Raw genomic sequence first — 22,188 nt, 5'->3', positions numbered from 1 at the left:
AGAACACTAGTAGTTGTATCTGTCATGTGAATTCATGAGTTATGCTGTTGTGTGTTTATTATCTAATATGAATGCCACAACCAAAGTTCCCCCTGGGAACAATAAAGGTATTCTATGTTTTACTCTATTCTATTCTGTGCACATTCATACTACTATGTGGCTGAGAGTACGCTTTTGCATACACACGTTGTGCACACTTGAGGGCTAATCAGGGTAGATACACAAGGAGTCAAGGCAGAGGGTTGAGGGACTGTGTTGCCAAGCAACATGCAGTTGATTATAAAAATACTTGTGCCATTACATGATAATACGAGCCATCCCAGGACATCAGTGTCCTGATAATGACTAGGTTTTGAGATCATCCATGACCCACTGCCATACTTTTTTTTTTTTACAGATGGTGTAATGCCATGTACCTTTACCAAAATATTGGGCCATGGTCAAGGTTAGGCCATGGTCAATGTTATAACATTAGTCTATTAGTCCCTATGTTAGATATGATTAATGATGTGTATTAATAATTGATCATGTTATTGAAGACTATACAAGCTACAAAAAGCCTTTATAAAATGCCAATAAAAGTGAAATGTGTGTCCAGACTTTCATAGGAAATAGTAACATGTCCAAAGTCATACGTGTTCATTGTCTGGTGGTTTCCAGGTTTACCAAATAGCCTACATGGAAAGATGAACACAGAAACGCGCTTTTTTTTTTTTTTTTTTAACGCAAAGTCACATAGAAGGCTACACAATACCAGTGGCTGGGAGCTGGGAGAGCGCTAGTCAAATCACAACCCCAGTCAGATTCTAAACTGAATTTCCCTGTCTGACGTCAGCTGACTGCCTGCCTTGGCTGTGCTCTTCGCTCCAGACATAGTGCTGCTGCTGAAAAAAATGCTGCTCTCTGTGCCGCCGAGGACAGGATTCAACCCATACAACGGCTACACTAACAGAACCAGTAAAAAGGTAAAGCGATGCTGTATTTTACTCCATCTAAATAATGTGCTATATGTTATATGTAGGCTATATGCCGGTCTCATTCCTCCTGGATTGTTTCTGGCAGTTAGGTTGCCTGGCTATTAAGCTGCAGTGTCCTTGAAAGTGGACCATTTATGCTACAAAATAACTATAGGCTATTTTGTCGATTTAAAATAGCTTGTAACTCTTGTCTATCCCCCAAACAAGATTGGGAAGAGATAATAGAATAGAATACCGGTATAATGCATGGATTTATTGTAGGCTATGCGTCGGGGTGAACGTTAGTGCTCTTCCTCGCTCTGGTCATTGGCACAGAGCAAGTCAATGTACGGATTAAACTTGCGCGGCGAATAGCCTAGATCATTTTTGCGCTCGTTCTCGGGTTTATCCCAATGTCTAATTGTTAACTGGACGACCAATTGTTGGATGTGTCAAATACATTTTTATCGTGATGAGAGTAAGATCTCTCTTTGAGTAGACCGTAACGTAAGTTAACCAAATAAGTTTATTTTGTGTAAAGATTTACACCACCCCTTGAAATCCAACCTGGTCTCAGAGTATTTCGTATTATTCTTTATGTAAATTCGAGATACGCCAATTAAAGGTAAAGGGAAAGGAAACTGAATGTATTCACCTGGAATTAGTATGATATATTATGTTTCGTATGATATGTATTAATTTGTGGCTGTCCATAACTCATTTTGTATGTTATGTTATGAATTTGCAAAACGTATGATATGTTAGCAAGGTGGCTAGGTGGCGAACATTAGCTAGCTGGCTAATGTTAGTTAGACTAGGGGTTAGGCGTTAGGTTTACGTTTAGGAGTTAGGTTAAAGGGTTAAGGTTAAGGGTAGGGTAAGGGTTAGCTAAAAATTTTAGGGTTAGGGTTAGCTAACATGCTAAGTAGTTGCAAAGTAGCTAAAAAGTTATAAGTAGTTGAAAAGTTACTAATTAGCTCAAACGCTAAAGTTGTCTGTGTTGAGATTCGTACTCACCTTTGGGTTCCTAGATGTTTGCTTTATACGCCTATCCGTCCACCCCAATGTGCGTAACCATACCAAACATAATACATCATACTAATTTGCATGTCCCGGATTCACATTTACTATGTTACGTCTAGTCTATGAGACCAGGCTGTGAACCCCTATATTGTCCGATGGCTGGTAACATTGGTCAATATAAAACAGTGATTTATAGATATGGAAATATGAATATGCACTGCTGTACATAGTGTAGCCTATTGAAATTGTTATAATATTGTAATTCAATATGCTGATTATTATTTAACATATTTGTAACAACCTAACAGTTTGTAATGATAAATTACATTTTTGGGAAGTTGATAAGATTTTTTTATTTTAAGATGAACATCCAGAAAACAGGAAAAATATAATGATGAAGTTGAATATGGAGTGTTGGATTGGGTGAGATATTACGGGAATTGAAATTAAGAAACGATAAAGCATATATTTTTTTCAAATGTAGCCTAATTGTAAAATTATACATTTTAATAAAACAATTTGTGATCCTAGTTTTGATCCTGATGCTTTCACATTATGGATGGGGGAAAAATGCATGTTTCTTTTGGCAAAAACATATTCTATTATTCTGCATTGTGAATCTTGGTGTTGACTTGGTGCAACATTGCTAAAATACGCATTGGTAGTGTTCAACTTTCCTGAAACATAACCCTAGCTCCCACCTCCCAGGGCTGTGTTATTCCTTTCCCTGCGTCATGGTTTGCAGGAATTTAGATTGCTCAGATTAATGGCATGGAATTCCTGGAATTCTGCATGCATCCCAAATGGTACCCTATTCCCTATACAGTGCACTACTCTGCCTTCAAACAATGTGCTCGTGTCAGGATAGAAGGGGTGTCTGCTACTCTGCTTTTGCAAACTCATGCCTTTTTTTTTGCTCATCGTGAGAGCTCAAACGTCACTCTGAGGGAAAACATGTAAACCCAAGGTCAAGTGGTAAACTCTGCTTTTTTATACCAGGAAAAAAGGGTGGAGGAAAGAGAGGGATTAAGATTTCTTTCTTTCTTTCTTCTGCTTTCGATTACGCACCCCTCCCTTACCCTCCTCTCTTCCCTCCCCCATTTTCTTCCTTTTTTCCCTCTCACATACCTTGATTTCTTTGGTTGTTAGGGGTTCAGTTCCCGTGGACAAGGGAGCCACCAGACCTTTCCTCTGTATAGAGTAAAGTGAGCCACTTTTCTCAAACCCAATGTGTTTGTCTTATTCATCAGATTGCTCTGTCTTCATTTTCTCTTTCTTCAATGTCTTTTCTGCATATCTGAAACAAACAAAAAAAACTGTTTAGTTTTTTGTTGTTGTACTTTTGAGTGTAGAGTTGGATCGACTCAGAGAGGGAAGAATGAAGACCCACCTGCCGTCTCTATGTTGTTGAAGAGTTGGTGAGGTTGCAGGTTGAAGTAGAAGCACCAGAAGAGTGCCATCGTTGTGTTTTCCCCCCCAAAACCTTTTCTGCACACTGTGGCAGAATACAGTACCAGGCAGCAAACACAGAAAGCTTATACTTTCAGAAACCTGATCTTTTCTACCGTGCCTTTGAAAATCTCTTGTGTCAAGCAGGTAGGCCTTTGCTTATTTAGACAGATAAAACGTGTATTGCAATGTGTGATGTGTTTTTGTTGACAGATTTTGAAAATGTGTTTATGGAGAACTGAGTATAACTAGAACTGGGATCATTTCAGTGGGAGATCAAGTTTTTTTTTTCTCTCCTTGGATCTTCTCCTCAAAAAGCTTTCCTTGCTTCCCTGTGACGATTTGAGAAGGAGGCAAGGAGGGTGGATGTGAGGAATCGAGGAACATATTTTTGAGACTCCAGCTGTGGCCTGAGGTGTGGGAGCAAAACTCCGTCGCTTGCTGTGTACAGTAACATACTGTACATTGTGGAAACATACATCCAATAACCTCCAGGGCTAATACTTACAGTGCTGTAGTTCAGTGAGAGAGGAAGGACCAGCTCAGAGCTATCACCCACACTTAAAATGTCTCTTAAATAAGTCCTATTGTGTACTGATAAAGAATGGAAAGACTGCACTCAGATGGGATATTATCTATATCACCGTATTACAATACATTCTAAAGGCTCTACGTGCTTATAATGATATATAGAGCATTGTATATTTAGGTAATAAAGTGTAAACCATGTGATTTTAAAAGTAAGGTTTTCCTAGCCTGGTGTTGCATCCAGTCTGCTTGTGCTATAAGCCAACTCCTCTCTATGTTCGATGCCTAAGATGTTTGGCTTGCCAATGGTAGAAGTGTCGCCTACAGCACATACAAACAGTATGGGGCAAGACTAGGAGTTTCCCAGTACTCACTCGGTCATATTTAAAGGAAAACTCCACCCAAAAACAATATTTTGATATTTGTCTCATTAGTCCATTGTTGATTTTTTTTATTGTATTTATTTAATTGAACCTTTATTTAACTAGGCAAGTCAGTTACGGACAAATTCTTATTTACAATGACGGCCAACTCCGGCCAAAGCCTAACCCGGATGACGCTGGGCCAATTGTGCGCCGCCCTATGGGACTCCCAATCATGGCCGGTTGTGATACAGCCTGGAATCGAACCAGGGTCTGTAGTGATGCCTCTAGCACTGAGATGCAGTGCCTTAGACCGCTGCGCCACTCGGGAGCAAAAGAAATGTGCGTAATGTTTTACATGTCAGCAATCAAGTTTTGAAGATATATGACTTTCAAAATAGAGAAATACAGCCGGTATGATGCATTCTGCATCACGTGAGGCAAAACGCAGGATCATATTTCTGTATTTTGAAAGTTGCATATCTTCAAAACTTGATTGCTGACATGCAAAACATTTTGGGACTATATCAACAATGGACTAATGAAACAAATACTAAAAGATAGTTCTCGGGTGGAGTTTTCCTCTAAGCCTTCATTGTCTTGAGAGACACATTCTTTAGTCTGTGTTCCGGTACTAATGAGGCTTTTAGGAATGTGGAGAACGTGAAAATGGCCGTAGAAAAGAAACCCCCTCTGTCTTACCCCCAATTCTGAGGGTAACTAACTAACACAAACATTTGTTTATGGCGTGGGAATGTAAAGAAATAATTTAACTCCACATTCTAATGCTGCTGCTGTCTGTAAGGAGCAGTGTGAACAAACATGCAGGAGGCTGTGTGTTTACAGTAGGGGAACAGGACAGGAAGGACTTCCATCAGATGCCAGTGTGGGTCAAACTCAGTGCAGTGATCAAGAGTGCATATAAGAGCACACATTGTTCACACAATGCTGCAAAACCAACCTACCAGTAGCTACAGAATGGTAATGACACAAGATTTGTGATTCATAAGCATGTTCAGAAACAAATGAAAGATGGACTACATACACTGACTGCACACATTGCAGCACATTAGCTTCCCCTATGTATATTTGGGATGTACCTAGTTACAGCTAGTGTATGCACCTATACATCATGGAAATTCCACAAATTCATTTATTCATACCAATGCTATTAATCATGCACTGTGTTTTGTTTGTTCTTTATCCAACCAGGTGAATCCCATTGAGATATCAATCTCTTTTTCATGGGAGCCCTTCTGTACTGTTTGGTAGAACAGAACACCTGGAGCTGGCAGGCAGGCCGCAGACAGGCAGACAGGCAGGCAGGCCGCAGACAGGCAGGCAGCAGGCAGACAGCAGGCAGGCAGGCCGCAGACAGACAGACAGACAGACAGACAGGCAGGCCGCAGACAGGCAGAGGCAGGCAGGCAGGCCGCAGACAGGCAGACAGCAGGCCGCAGGCAGACAGGCAGGCAGGCAGGCCGCAGATAGACAGGGAGGCAGACAGGCAGATAGACAGAGACAGACAGCAAACAGACAGACAGGCAGGCAGATGGGAGCCTGGTGGGTGTGGATCCATCTCATTCTCTGGTTCTCTGCCATCTTCCTTGTCTCAGAACGAGCAGAGCAGAGCAGCCTTAATGAGACAGTACCTTCTGACTGGAGAGCACATGAGAGGGATTAGCGCCTTCCGCTAGCAAGCTCCCCAATTATCTCCCCAATTAGATAGGCTTCAATGGCCCAGGCCCCATCCATCCATCCCCATTCATCCATCCATCACATAGATCCAGACAGGTCTTGTCCAACAGCATACAGCTCTATTTAGCACCAGTGCCAGGCTCCATCCTCTATCAAGCAGCACACCAATCCTTTAGCCAGGCCCAGGCCACATCTATCCAGCCCCATCATCCATCCATCCAACACACAAATCCAGACAGGCCTCATCTAGACCTAGGCCCCATCCAGCATACAGATTATATCTACCACCAGGCTTCATACAGCTCCATTCTGTACCATACAGATTCTATAGCCACACCCAGACGAAGCTCCATCCATTCACCAGCCACATACAGATCTGAGTACCCAGGCAGGTGCATCCCTCCTGATAGGGTTTACATGCAGGTTGGTATGCTGGGAGTGAAGGCAAGAGCTAGCCATAGGGAGAGGTCGCGGTTGTGGGAAAACAAACAATGTGCTACCCTGCTACTAATGCTGAAAAGAGGCAGATTAGAGGTGTAGAATGGGTATGGTGAATGAATGGGCTCTGTGAGAGTAACAACAGTGATTAATGACAGGGTGGTAAAACTCCTATGGAGGGGTTCAAGGCTGCGTGCTGCTGGGTGTTGTGAAGGCCATGATGAATGCAGAACTGTGGAAAAACAGACAGAATGGTATAGCAGTAGAGCAGTGGTTTGGGAAGGATGTAAATTGTTAGAGAGAGGAGGAGGAGGAGGAGGAGGAGGGGAAAGAAGAAGAAGAGGAACTGTTTCATTAGAGCGGGTTACCAATCACACTTGCAGGAAACAATGGGCCAGCTAGTTGGACACCATTAGGTCAGCAGTGGAGCGGAGTGGGAGGTGACTACTGAGGGCTGGAATCAAACTCATTCGGGCTACTTTAGAGACACTAGGCGCTTTCCAGTTTTTCCTGTGTTTAATATGCTCTCATTTTCGACCGAGCTGACCACATCGATTCACAGGGGGACTGTTATAGGTTAAAACAGTAACTGATTTCCCCTCCAAAGCGGTGTCAGCTCAGTATTGATATAAATTGAGTTGTGGCTGTAGCAGCCCTGCAGAGTGCCGACTCGACTGAAATGTGATTCATGTGAGGAGTCCTCTGTCTAGAAGTGTATCCATGGTCTGGTGTTTATAGGTCATGATGGTAATGTTTTATGTTATTACTGCCCCCATTAGCAGACCATAGTAGCCTTACACTGAAAGCCTATCTAGCAGACAGTTAAGTACACTGAAATCCTATCTAGCAGACAGTTAAGTACACTGAAATCCTATCTAGGAGGCAGTGTAGTGAAATAACCAAATTGCTATTGATTTCGCAGCCCTGGCCCCGGATTTGTAGGGTACTATATTGACATGTTGCCCTTTGCTTAACCACCCACTGTAACAGGTTATCCTGCTAATTGTTTCCTGAATAGATTTTTGTAGATTAGGTTACACTCTAGTTAAATATAAATCGGTGGATCATGAACAGCCTGGAGAGTTGACTGATAACAGCCCAGATGTGATCTAATGGACGTGCCTATTCAGGACTGTCGAGGAGTGTAGCATTTTACTGTGACAGATTGGGGTTCAAATCTTGGTTTCCTGCACATTTTAGCCAAAGCCTATAGGCATAATGTCTCAAGCAAGGTTAGCCTACTCATTAGGCCAATTGTTTTTTACCAAACCACCTCCCTTACATCCTCACCAAATGTCTAATCTCACCCATAATCAAATCTTGCATACATGCTAGCCAGCGACTGCCCAATGTAATCATATCCTGTTTCTGATGTCATATCCTGTCTCTGCCTCGCTCCAGCCGACGTATGTGTCTTCCAGCCACCAGATGGCTCTACCCAGCCCCAACCACACCCCCAGCAGCAGCAGCAGTAACGGCAGCCTCAGCGCAGAGCAGCTGAGCAAAACTAACCTCTACATCCGCGGCCTCCACCCGGGAACCACAGACCAGGACCTGGTCAAACTGTGTCAGCCGTGAGTAACTCATCAACAAATCACTCCGCCACCACACGTCTCAGTGAATCTATGGCTCTGTGTAAAATGAACGAACTGTGGTGGAAGAGAATAGTGAGAGAGATGAAATTGTGTTAATGGGGATAGACAGGGCCTGAAATAATGCTTGAGCTGAAAAGGGCAAGAAGCGGGTGCACCTTTCACAAGTGTCTCACCAGTCAGTGGCCTGTGGACAGATCAACTGGACGTTTCAGGCAGGCACCACTGAGGGCAGACTTTCCAACAGCTAGCTTACTAAGCACGTTTTGTCTCTCTCCCTGGCGCTTCCTCTCTGTATGATGGTCTTGCCATCACCAGAGAATGGGCTCATTCAGCTTCCAGTGGTCTGAGTGGTTGGTATCTCCGCATTCAATTAAATCATATGATTACAGCATTTCCAATATGCATTAGACACATGGCAGTGATAACCAGAACTGTCATGCCAGATCCACTTGGTCTGTGTCTGTTCGATCTTCCATGAAACACCAAATGAAAAAGCCTGTTGGGTGAAGATGAAGGAGTTGGCTGCCCATCATTGAATACTGGAGCCTGAGGAGAAACGAAACAGTAGAACGAGTGAGATGTCAAGATAGATGCTGAGGGAAGGAAGGAGAAAGAGGAGGGGGAGGGAGAGGGGAGGAGAGATTAAATGGGGAGAAAGTGAATGAAGGAGAGAGAGAGTGTGGGAAGTAAGAGAGGGAGAGGAAGGGAATCAGATGGAGAGAAAGCGAGAGAGAAGGCAAGAGGGAGGGGGAAGGAGAGAAGCAGAGTGAATGAGGCCTGCTATTTTCCAGCTGTCTGGAAGATATGGCTCATACGAGGCTGCCCAAACCCACAGGAAACCCTGAGCCCAGGGGAAAGGGAAATACAAACAAGGCCAGTGGCATGAAGAGGGGGATGGAGAGAAACAGCGGGAGAGAGAGGGGGATGGAGGGAGAGGGGGAATTAGGCGGAGGAATGTAGGGAGTTAAGGTTTTCTGTGTGAGGTGGTATGTGGGTAGTTCTGCTGTTACAGAGTAGAGACAATCACTGCATTTGCTTGTGAGTAGAGGAGGGCATTAAACAAGGCGTACGGTTTTGTATACCATTGTTGAGATGAAAATATGTGTTTGTTAAAAATAGGCAATGCAAGGTCTACTCTACTGTTCACTGAGTGTACAAAACATTAGGAACACTTGCTCTTTCCATGACATAGACTGACCAGATGAATCCAGGTGAAAGTTATGATCCCTTATTGATGTCACTTGTTAAATCCACTTCAATCAGTGTAGCTGAAGGGGAGGAGACAGGCTAAAGAAGGACTTATAAGCCTGGAGACAATTGAGGCATGGATTGTGTATGTGTACCATTCAGAGGGTGAATGGGCAAGTCAAAATATTTATGTGCATTTGAACAGGGTATGGTAGCAGGTGCCAGGCGCACCGGTTTGTGTCAAGAACTGCAACGCTGCTGGTTGACGCTCAACAGTTTCCTGCGTGTATCAAGAATGGTCCACCACCCCGAGGACATCTAGCCAACTTGACACAACCGTGGGAAGCATTGGAGTCAACATGGGACAGCATCCCTGTGGAACCCTTTCGTCACCGTGTAGAGTCCATGCCCTGACGACTGTTCTGAGGGCAAAGGGGGTACAACTCAATATTAGGAACGTGTTCCTAATGTTTTGTCCACTCAGTGTATGTAACTAGAGAGCTAGAGAGCTTGGCAATACAGGGAAGAACATGAATAAAGTGACGAAGTGAAAACCACAGGAAACATAAATTTGACATAACTAACTAACTAACTGCCAGTTGCTCCATGTGAGGCGAGGAGCTTTGAGCACTGATGGGGGTATCACACCTGGGTTCAAATAGTATGTTAAATCCTTTAAATACTTACTCTGTGCTCGATTAGGCTTTCCTGGTGCAATTGAATCAATGGATGAGTTTCATAAATACCAACCTTGCTCATCCGGCTCACAACTGACATGCTTAATCAAACGCTCAAATTATTTGAAGGAAAACAAATACCGTTTGAACCCAGGCCTGGGGGTTATGGAAGGGAGGTTGTTCTGCCTCCTAGCCCCAGCAGCGCACCCTCTTTGGGTGGCTGGTTCTGGCCTGGCTCTAGCTGACTATGGGTGCAATGCTAGACACTGTACTCTCTGCTCTCTCACACATGACGGAGTCTCCTGCCCCTCCAACCTCCCTCTCTCCACACCATATAGCCACAGGGTTAGACCTCACAGCTGAATGCACTAGTAGATGGGCATCTCTCCATTGCACAATTAAGGAGGCCAGCAAATACTGTACTGTACACAACTAGTACCCAGGAGGAGAGAGAGAGCTTGTAGCAATCTTTCCCTCATGCAGTATTCTATGGGGATATCCATAGTTCAACTAAGGAGGCCTGCAAATGCGATATAATGCCCAGAACAGAGAGCTAGTAGCAACCAGTTTCCCCCATGCAGTTGTCCTATTCTAGGGATTGCTTTTCATTTGCACACAGAACAGTACTATCCATAAATAATGTTACTAGAAAACAGTGGATATGTTATGCCAAAGCACAATGTATTTGATGGCATAATGTATTTGATGGCATAATGTATTTGATGGCATAATGTATTTGATGGTATAATGTATTTGATGGCACAATGTATTTGATGGCATAATGTATTTGATGGCATAATGTATTTGATGGCATAATGTATTTGATGGATGTATTTGATGGCATAATGTATTTGATGGCATAATGTATTTGATGGCATAATGTATTTGACGGCATAATGTATTTGACGGCATCCTGCATAGATCAGCAAACGTAACATGAAACACTAATGTTACATTAGAGGTCATATGGGACAAGTTTGCTTTAGAGCATATTGACTGTATGGCGGAGAATGTCCTTTAGCTAATTCAAATCTCTAAAGTTGTTTGGAATTGTAGTCACCAGTGTAATATATGCAGAATAGCTTCATTTCCTGTTAGGTTTTAGTAGCCTGTTTTTGGAAGATGCCAGTTGGAGGAACATGTGAAAGAGCAGGGGACACCTGTCCAGTCTGTCTCTGTTAGTAGGTTGAGAAACCATGAGAGGATTTTCAAAACAACACCCGTCTCCTTAAACAAGTGTGTGATGTTCATGTGCTGTAGTAAAACAAAAAGTTCAAGGGCAGCCCTTACTCCTTTGGTTCGTGTGTGCCTGTGCTCTGCTGTAAAGCGCGGGGGGGTATGCTAGGGAGATAGAGGGGCAGTTAGGACCCAGAGATGAGGCTCTGTTCTGGGCGTTGTGTTAGCTAGCAGAGTGAGAGAGAAAGTGTTGCTGTGGATCCCAGCCAGCCAGCCATGCAGGGTTGCTTGTACAGCACAGAACAGCATAGCCAAGGCAAGGAGAGTGAGATCAGGTTACAGAACATACACATGCCTTAGAGAGATGCAGGGAGCTGATATCCTGCTTCTGCAGTGTTGGTGCAGAAACAGGGGAGATTGTAAAGCTAGGTCTACAGTACAAATAATTAATAGAAGGCAATGTACAAGCCCAATATGTTCCCCCTGGAACAAAGATGATAAAGCCAAGACTTCTACATATACAGTGAGCTCCAAAAGTATTGGGACAGTGAAAAAATGTTTTCAACATTTTTCTTTTTTTGGGGGGCGGGGATTTGTAATGATACAATGACTATGAGGTTAATAAAGTGTAGACTGTCAGATTTAATTTGAGGGTATTTCCATATCGAGTGAACCGTTGAGAAATTACAGCACTTTTTTTTACACAGTCCCTGTCACGGATCCCTCCGGAACTTTCATCCCGCACACCTGTCCCCTATTATCACTGATTAGTACTTGTATAAGTGTGTTCTTGGTTTACCATTGTCCGGTTGATTATGGTTACAATGTCCGTTGGTTTGTGTGAGTACCTGTGCTGTGTGTTTTGGCTTTCATGCCATTGTGGATTGCGCAGATAATTACTAATCATTGTGCGCTTGTGTTATTTATTCGAGGTACTCCTCACTCTTTTGTTTGGGTTTCAACCCTGTGTTTTGTGTGGTCTTTGTCCCCGTAATTTGGGTATAATTTTTTAAAAACTATTGAGCATTCCTGCGCCTGTCTCCCGACCCTTCATACTAGTTTTTTGGTACCAAAAGTATTGGGACAAATTCACTTATGCGTATTAAAGTAGTACAAAGTTGAGTATTTGGTCCCATATTCCTAGCACGCAATGATTAGATCAAGCTTGTGATTTTACAAACTTGTTGATTGCATTTCCTGTTTGTTTTGGTTGTGTTTCAGATAATTTTGTGCCCAATAGAAATGAATGGCAAATAATGTCATTGTATCAGTTTAAATCCAAAGTGCTGGAGTACAGAGCCAAAACCACAAATGTTTCACTGTCCCAATACTTTTGGAGATCACTATTTCCAACTACAACAACATAATTAGCAATCATGCATTGGGTCATTTGTTATAAGCTAGGTCTATAATATGCATTAATAGACAGCATGTACAGCCCCTATATGTTCCTCCTGGAAAGAAGATAATTAAGTCAGATGAGTAAGATAGAAATGTACGGCTGCCAGGGAAACAGAGATCGTATTGGTATATTTATGTTTAGTACTACACAGTGTGTAATGTAGTATTGCTTATCTACAATCTCAGGAAATACAACGGTACACCAACACTCCATTTCAGTGTGCTCTGCCTTGAGATGACACTGTTAGGGTGAGCCTCATAGACAATGATGGAGTGATGTTGGATTGAGTAGGATGTGGGCATCCTCATGGGAATCCCTCCACCGATTCTACCCCCCCCCCCGCCCCCCCATGCCTTTATAATACCTCCACCCTGACAACTTTACTAATGTGATATGACGTTAGTGATGGTCTGTACGCAGCAGAAGCGTTGCTTGGTCCCCAGAAACCCTGACCATCCATCCACCTTTGTGTTTTCCAGGTATGGGAAAATTATGTCCACTAAAGCCATCCTGGACAAGACCACCAACAAATGCAAAGGTGAGGAGAGATACACCCACCCAAACACACTCACAAACACACTCACACCTACAGTACACGCAGATGTATGTCACATGACTTGCAGACATCCCAGAGAGCCTCTGTCTGTTTCTTCTCAACGGGTGTTATCGTGATGTGACCCAGAACGTGGGCAGCGTCACGTTGGTTACATGCAGGAACTCCACATCTGGCCACAGTAGAAGGATAGACTATATTCTCCTAAACCTGCCTCCACCACAGAGGTTCTGTTCTGTAGCGTTATCATAAACCTGCCTCCGCCACAGAGGTTCTGTTCTGTAGCGTTATCCTAAACCTGCCTCCACCACAGAGGTTCTGTTCTGTAGCGTTATCCTAAACCTGCCTCCACCACAGAGGTTCTGTTCTGTAGCGTTATCCTAAACCTGTCCACAGTGCAGTAGTGGAGAGATTCTGTTCTGTCATATTATCCTTAACCTGTCTGCTGTTTCAGCCCCATTCAATGCTTACCTGCACAGGACCTGCATGATTTGAGGTGTCATGGCCATAGGTAGATACTGTATCTCTCTCTATGTTCATGTCTAAGGACAGGTGGTTTTCATTATCATGTTACCTGGCAAGGAATAACCCTGGTCCCTAGTTACAGTCTATAGTTTTACTTTTTTCCTGGTCAAGTCACATAATCCTAGTCAGAAAACTCCCTGCCCTAGGCCTGTTGCCATAGTATGTACTTCTCAGTGTCACAACTCAAAGTATATTTGTCTGTCGTTGTCCCTGCAGGCTATGGCTTTGTTGACTTTGACAGTCCGTCCGCGGCACAGAAAGCAGTGACAGCACTGAAAGCTGGTGGAGTCCAGGCTCAGATGGCTAAGGTAAGATGTCTACTCTCTCTCTCTTTCTCTCTAGCTCCCCCTGTTTCTATATCGCTCCCCCCTTTCTGAGAGCAGAGCTCTCCTTGTTGTGGTTGTTCTTTTGTCTTTGTGTGGTGACCCTTGAGAGAGTAGTGTGTTGACCAATTAAGCCCATCGGTGTGTGTATGTGTGCATGTGTGCCTGCGTGTGTGTGTGTCTTACAGAGGTGCTCAGGGAGTGTGTCCCAGGCAGGCAGCTCCTGCTCCCTCAGCAACCTGTACAAAGGGCTAGCCTGTTCTCCCTGGTGGAGGGAGGCAGGAGGCTGAGTCACTGTCTGAGCAGCTCTCTCCCCAGCCTCCCCAGCCCAGTACCAGGGCCCAATGCCCAGCCACGAGCCTTGTCACACCGGCTGTCCTCTCGGCAAACTCTCAAACCACACATTTGGCATCCGCAAACACTCACACACAGACTGCTTTAACCTCAGGCCCGCACCATCTCTGACACACTCTAAACATACACTTGGCAAGTACAGACACACATACAGTCCGTCCATGGCACAGAAACACACACACAGCCCACAGGATCAGAACGAGGCAGATGCGAATTTCACCAGAAATGACTCACAACACATTTGGCAACCACACACGCACGCACAAACTGCTCCAACATTTCACCAGAATGACTCACAATGAGTCAGAAATGTGTCTGGGTAGGTATCAGCCAAGGTTGTAAACCTCCCAATGAACACCAGACATATATACAGACGGAAATATGGGTTATTCAGTATGTGAGAACACTTGTGAATGTCAGTAATCCAGCACGAATGGAGATCAGCTTCCCAGCTAACAATTCTAGGGAGAGAGAATGTTTTTGTAATGTTACCCATAATGTTCCCCTAACGTTTGAGTGGTCCAGTTCTCCGTTGGTCAGGGGAACATTTTATCTATTGCTTCTGAGTGGCGCAGCGTTCTAAGGCACTGCATTGTAGTGTTAGAGGCGTCACTACAGACCCTAGTTTGATTCTGGGCTGTATCACAACCGGCCATGATCGGGAGTCCCATAGGGTGGGGCACAATTGGCCCAGCATCGTCCGGGTTAGGGCTGGGGTAGGCTGTCATTGTAAATAAGAATTTGTTCTTAACTGGCTTGCCTAGTTAAAGAAAAGTTGAAGAAAAATGAATATATGTTAGCAAAAACGTTCCGAGAACCTTTTTAGCATATTTTGGTGTTAACGTTAGGAGAACATTCCCTTAATGTCAAGAATAACTTATCTACAATGTGGTTATAATGTTCTCAGAATATACCACATTAATGTTCTAGACACGTTGAATGGGACATTGCTGCAACATTCATGTGTCCAGTTGTCTGAGGGTTCGAAAAAATATTCCATCAAGGTCCCATCAAACATATACAGGACAGGGATGCCATGTTCTCAGAATATAAGATATGAATGTTCTAGAGACCATTCATGAGAACATTGCAAGAACAAGCTGGTGTCCAGTTTTCGGGGGGGGGGTTGGGAGAATATTCCATCAACGTCACATCAAACATACACAAAATATGGTTGCCATGTTCTCAGAATATAAGACATGAATGTTCTAGACAGGTTTTATGAGAACATTGAAAGAACATTCTGGTTTCCAGTTTTCAGGCCTTGTTACTGTTTCCAAGCCTATGGGTCTGTAGCTTCAACCCCGCAGGACACACACACACTAACACACACCAACGGATTAATGGCCTGCTGAATGTTCTCTTCTCTTTTCTCTTGATTAGTTTGTTAATTTCCAAATTATGTCTAACTCTGAGAATCTACCCAGGGCTGAAAATAGCCCATATTAATATATGTACCCTTAGAAATAAGGTTCATGACATCAATAACTTGCTAACGTCACATAACGTTCATATATTAGCCATTTCTGAGACTCACTTAGATAATTCCTTTGATGCTACAGCAGTAGCAATACAAGCATATAACATCTAAGAGACAGGAATGCTCATGGGGGAGGTGTTGCTGGTTGGAGCGAGCGGTCGCATCCGCGCTTCGGTCTGCTTCGGTCTGCAGGTTGTATAACTTTTCATTACATTTCATTACATTTCATTATAGTACAACGGTTTGATTTGTCTAATCTTAGCAATTTCTTCTTAGCTAGCTACATAGCCGTCTTTGTATCAAAGATAATTGCGTAATTATCGTATTTCGTCGTCCTCCTATCTGCCCAGCAGCTAGCCAGCTAGCTAACGTTCACCGTCTACCGTAGCACTGTAGTAACTATCACACTCAACTGAACGACTTGATTAGTGTAGTGTTAGCTAGCTACATAGTTGTCTTTGCTGTCTTCGTATCCAAGATAATTGTGTAGTTTAGAGTGTGTAGTCTTAGAGCGATTATCTTAATTTACAGAGGTTAGCTAGCCAGCTATTTGTCGTCCTTAACGTAGGAGTCACTCCTAGCTAGCCAACAGCTAGCCAACGTCTACTGAATAGAACTTTCGCATTCCGGTCGCATTCCGCTTCGCTCCACAGGTAGTATCACATTTTCATTTCATTTCATTACAGTCCCAACGGTGTGATTTGTTTGATCGTAGCTAGCTACATAGCCATCTTTGTTTCAAAGATAATTGTGTAGTCTAGAGCGATTTTCTAGGTTAGCTAGCCAGCTATTGTCGTTCTTTTAACGCAACGTAACGTAATCAACACTGCTAGCTAGCCAGCTAGCCCCCGAATAGCAGCATTGTAGAAACTTTACACTCAACTGAACGACTTGATTAGTGTAGTGTCAACAACGCAGCCACTGCCAGCTAGCCTACAAAGTCAACAACGCAGCCACTGCCAGCTAGCCTACCTCAGCAGTACTGTATCATTTTAATCATTTTAGTCAATTAGATTCTTGCTACGTAAGCTTAACTTTCTGAACATTCGAGACGTGTAGTCCACTTGTCATTCCAATCTCCTTTGCATTAGCGTAGCCTCTTCTCTAGCCTGTCAACTATGTGTCTGTCTATCCCTGTTCTCTCCTCTCTGCACAGACCATACAAACGCTCCACACCGCGTGGCGCGGCCACCCTAATCTGGTGGTCCCAGCGCGCACGACCCACGTGGAGTTCCAGGTCTCCGGTAGCCTCTGGAACTGCCGATCTGCGGCCAACAAGGCAGAGTTCATCTCAGCCTATGCCCCCTCCAGTCCCTCGACTTCTTGGCACTGACGGAAACATGGATCACCACAGACAACACCGCTACTCCTACTGCTCTCTCTTCGTCCGCCCACGTGTTCTCGCACACCCCGAGAGCTTCTGGTCAGCGGGGTGGTGGCACCGGGATCCTCATCTCTCCCAAGTGGTCATTCTCTCTTTCTCCCCTTACCCATCTGTCTATCGCCTCCTTTGAATTCCATGCTGTCACAGTTACCAGCCCTTTCAAGCTTAACATCCTTATCATTTATCGCCCTCCAGGTTCCCTCGGAGAGTTCATCAATGAGCTTGATGCCTTGATAAGCTCCTTTCCTGAGGACGGCTCACCTCTCACAGTTCTGGGCGACTTTAACCTCCCCACGTCTACCTTTGACTCATTCCTCTCTGCCTCCTTCTTTCCACTCCTCTCCTCTTTTGACCTCACCCTCTCACCTTCCCCCCTACTCACAAGTTAGGCAATACGCTCGACCTCATCTTTACTAGATGCTGTTCTTCCACTAACCTCATTGCAACTCCCCTCCAAGTCTCCGACCACTACCTTGTATCCTTTTCCCTCTCGCTCTCATCCAACACTTCCCACACTGCCCCTACTCGGATGGTATCGCGCCGTCCCAACCTTCGCTCTCTCTCCCCCGCTACTCTCTCCTCTTCCATCCTATCATCTCTTCCTCTGCTCAAACCTTCTCCAACCTATCTCCTGATTCTGCCTCCTCAACCCTCCTCTCCTCCCTTTCTGCATCCTTTGACTCTCTATGTCCCCTATCCTCCAGGCCGGCTCGGTCCTCCCCTCCCGCTCCGTGGCTCGACGACTCATTGCGAGCTCACAGAACAGGGCTCCGGGCAGCCAAGCGGAAATGGAGGAAAACTCGCCTCCCTGCGGACCTGGCATCCTTTCACTCCCTCCTCTCTACATTTTCCTCCTCTGTCTCTGCTGCTAAAGCCACTTTCTACCACTCTAAATTCCAAGCATCTGCCTCTAACCCTAGGAAGCTCTTTGCCACCTTCTCCTCCCTCCTGAATCCTCCTCCCTCTCTGCAGATGACTTCGTCAACCATTTTGAAAAGAAGGTCGACGACATCCGATCCTCGTTTGCTAAGTCAAACGACACCGCTGGTTCTGCTCACACTGCCCTACCCTGTGCTCTGACCTCTTTCTCCCCTCTCTCTCCAGATGACATCTCGCGTCTTGTGACGGCCGGCCGCCCAACAACCTGCCCGCTTGACCCTATCCCCTCCTCTCTTCTCCAGACCATTTCCGGTGACCTTCTCCCTTACCTCACCTCGCTCATCAACTCATCCCTGACCGCTGGCTACGTCCCTCCCGTCTTCAAGAGAGCGAGAGTTGCACCCCTTCTGAAAAAACCTACACTCGATCCCTCCGATGTCAACAACTACAGACCAGTATCCCTTCTTTCTTTTCTCTCCAAAACTCTTGAACGTGCCGTCCTTGGCCAGCTCTCCCGCTATCTCTCTCAGAATGACCTTCTTGATCCAAATCAGTCAGGTTTCAAGACTAGTCATTCAACTGAGACTGCTCTTCTCTGTATCACGGAGGCACTCCGCACTGCTAAAGCTAACTCTCTCCTCTGCTCTCATCCTTCTAGACCTATCGGCTGCCTTTGATACTGTGAACCATCAGATCCTCCTCTCCACCCTCTCCGAGTTGGGCATCTCCGGCGCGGCCCACGCTTGGATTGCGTCCTACCTGACAGGTCGCTCCTACCAGGTGGCGTGGCGAGAATCTGTCTCCTCACCACGCGCTCTCACCACTGGTGTCCCCCAGGGCTCTGTTCTAGGCCCTCTCCTATTCTCGCTATACACCAAGTCACTTGGCTCTGTCATAACCTCACATGGTCTCTCCTATCATTGCTATGCAGACGACACACAATTAATCTTCTCCTTTCCCCCCTCTGATGACCAGGTGGCGAATCGCATCTCTGCATGTCTGGCAGACATATCAGTGTGGATGATGGATCACCACCTCAAGCTGAACCTCGGCAAGACGGAGCTGCTCTTCCTCCCGGGGAAGGACTGCCCGTTCCATGATCTCGCCATGACGGTTGACAACTCCATCGTGTCCTCCTCCCAGAGCGCTAAGAACCTTGGCGTGATCCTGGACAACACCCTGTCGTTCTCAACTAACATCAAGGCGGTGGCCCGTTCCTGTAGGTTCATGCTCTACAACATCCGCAGAGTACGACCCTGCCTCACACAGGAAGCGGCGCAGGTCCTAATCCAGGCACTTGTCATCTCCCGTCTGGATTACTGCAACTCGCTGTTGGCTGGGCTCCCTGCCTGTGCCATTAAACCCCTACAACTCATCCAGAACGCCGCAGCCCGTCTGGTGTTCAACCTTCCCAAGTTCTCTCACGTCACCCCGCTCCTCCGCTCTCTCCACTGGCTTCCAGTTGAAGCTCGCATCCGCTACAAGACCATGGTGCTTGCCTACGGAGCTGTGAGGGGAACGGCACCTCAGTACCTCCAGGCTCTGATCAGGCCCTACACCCAAACAAGGGCACTGCGTTCATCCACCTCTGGCCTGCTCGCCTCCCTACCACTGAGGAAGTACAGTTCCCGCTCAGCCCAGTCAAAACTGTTCGCTGCTCTGGCCCCCCAATGGTGGAACAAACTCCCTCACGACGCCAGGACAGCGGAGTCAATCACCACCTTCCGGAGACACCTGAAACCCCACCTCTTTAAGGAATACCTAGGATAGGATAAAGTAATCCTTCTCACCCCCTTAAAAGATTTAGATGCACTATTGTAAAGTGGCTGTTCCACTGGATGTCATAAGGTGAAAGCACCAATTTGTAAGTCGCTCTGGATAAGAGCGTCTGCTAAATGACTTAAATGTAATGTAAATGATGTAAATGTATCCCAGTATTGCTTAAAGAAGATCTCATGCCAAATTGTTATTGAAGTGCTGTGGTAGGTAGCAGGTTCATTTGCCTCGTCTAAAGACTATTATTTTGGGGTGTTGCTATAGGCCACCAAGTGCTAACAGTCAGTATCTAAATAATGTGTGAAATGCTTGATAGTGTATGTAATGTAAACAGAGAGGTCTACTTTCTTGGGGACCTGAATATTGACTGGTTTTCATCAAGCTGTCCGCTCAAGAGGAAGTTTCTCACTCTAACCAGTGCCTGTAATCTGATTCAGGTTATTAATCAACCTACTAGGGTGTTTACAAACACTACAGGAACAAGATCATCCACATGTATCGATCACATTTGTATTAGTACTGTAGAACTTTGTTCTAAAGCTGTATCTGTCCCCATTGGATGCAGTGATCACAATATAGTGTCTATATCCAGGAAAGCCAAAGTTATAACAGCTGGGCCTAAAATAGTGTATAAGAGATTATACAAAAGATTTAGCTGTGACTCTTATGTGGATGATGTAAAAAATATTTATGATTATTAAGGAGCATCCAGATGCTGCACTTGATGAATTTATGAAGTTACTTCTTCCAATTATTGATAAACATGCACCTGTTAAGAATCTATATGTTACAACTGTTAAGGTTCCATGGATTGATGAGGAGTTGAAAAACTGTATGATTGAAAGAGATGAGAGGAGTGGCTAATAAGTCCGGCTGTACATCTGACTAGTGGACTTACTGCAAACTGAGAAATGATGTGACTAAACTCAACAAAAAGAAGAAGAAACTGTATAATGAAGAAGCTGCAGCTGGCCCAGAACAGAGCAGCATGTCTTGCTCTTCATTGTAATCAGAGGGCTAATATAAATACTATACATACCAGTCTCTCTTGGCTAAGAGTTGAGGAAAGACTGACTGCATAATTTCTTTTTTTTTTTATAAAGAAACATTAATGGGTTGAAAATTCCACATTGTTTTCATAGTCAACTTACACTCAGCACTGACAAAAAGCTCAAAGTATTAACCACTGATCCACTGATCCATTCATAGCTCTTTCCGTCTGTTGGCAAGTTTAGGGATACACACACACACACACACACACACACAGTGTTTTCAACGTACATATTTCTCAGACTTCGACATACATGATTACATGTTCATTTATACAGTAACTATAGGTGTAAGCAGTAGGGTGAATGCACTTTGAAGTATTTATTTATTTATTTATTATTTCACCTTTATTTAACCAGGTAGGCCAGTTGAGAACAAGTTCTCATTTAGAACTGCGACCTGGCCAAGATAAAGCAAAGTAGTGCGACACAAACAACAACACAGAGTTACACATGGAATAAACAAACATACAGTCAATAATGCAATAGAGAAAAAGTCTATTTACAGTGTGTGCAAATGAGGTAAGATAAGGGAGGTAGGCAATAAATAGGCCTTAGTGGCGAAATAATTACAATTGAGCAACTAAACACTGGAGTGATAGATGTGCAAAATATGAATGTGCAAGTAGAGATACTGGGGTGCAAAGGAGCAAAAAAAGAAATAATAAATAACAGTATGGGGATGAGGTAGTTGGATGGGCTATTTACAGATGGGCTATGTACAGGTGCAGTAATCTGTGAGCTGCTCTGACAGCTGGTGCTTAAAGTTAGTGAGGGAGATATGGAAAGCTCTGTTAAAAGTACATTCAAGAAAAACTTGTATTGGTCATAGTGATTCAGGAGTACAATTAAAACAGGTTAATATGCCCCACCAACATCAGACAACATCAGACAACTATACTGAAAACCCTTAAATTGTTGAGATAAGTCAATCAAAGTCACTGATGAGGACTGTCAGATTAAGTGGTACCTGCCATGGACATGGTCGTGTAGTAGGAAGATCGGCATACCATGAACCAGGAGGTTGTGAGTGCAAATCCCAGGTGAGGATATGATGAATAATAATGACTGTATAAATGAACGTGCACAATATAATCATGTGTGTCACATATGTAAGTTAAAAAATGTGTACACTGAGTGAACAAACAATTAGGAACACCTGCTTTTTCCATAACATAGACTAACCAGGTGATGTCACCAGTTGAATCCACTTCAATCAGTGTAGATGAAGGGGAGGAGATATGTTAAAGAAAGATTTTTAAGCCTTAAGACAATTGAGACATGGATTGTGTGGGTGCCATTCAGAGGGTGAATGGGCAAGACAAAATATTTAAGTGCCTTTGAACAGGGTATGGTAGTAGGTGCCAGGCGCA

At 44.4% G+C, this 22,188-nt stretch overlaps 1 protein-coding gene across 1 annotated transcript in view; it reads left to right on the top strand.

Moving 5' to 3' along the window:
* Positions 1-838: 838 nt before the first annotated feature.
* LOC115102553 (RNA-binding motif, single-stranded-interacting protein 2-like) overlaps positions 839-22,188 on the top strand; it is a 36,970-nt gene continuing 15,620 nt past the window's right edge. The window contains exons 1-4 of the mRNA XM_029622639.2: positions 839-965; positions 7,856-8,028; positions 12,972-13,030; positions 13,787-13,878. Coding sequence (XP_029478499.1) covers positions 894-965; positions 7,856-8,028; positions 12,972-13,030; positions 13,787-13,878 — 396 coding nt within the window. The 5' untranslated portion in view covers positions 839-893. The remainder of the gene's footprint in view (positions 966-7,855; positions 8,029-12,971; positions 13,031-13,786; positions 13,879-22,188) is intronic.

The sequence above is a fragment of the Oncorhynchus nerka genome, linkage group LG20 (genome assembly GCF_034236695.1).
Source record: "Oncorhynchus nerka isolate Pitt River linkage group LG20, Oner_Uvic_2.0, whole genome shotgun sequence".
NCBI classification, from domain to species: domain Eukaryota; kingdom Metazoa; phylum Chordata; class Actinopteri; order Salmoniformes; family Salmonidae; genus Oncorhynchus; species Oncorhynchus nerka.
Note: the sequence above shows the minus strand (reverse complement) of the source record. Positions and strands in the feature narration are given on the sequence as shown.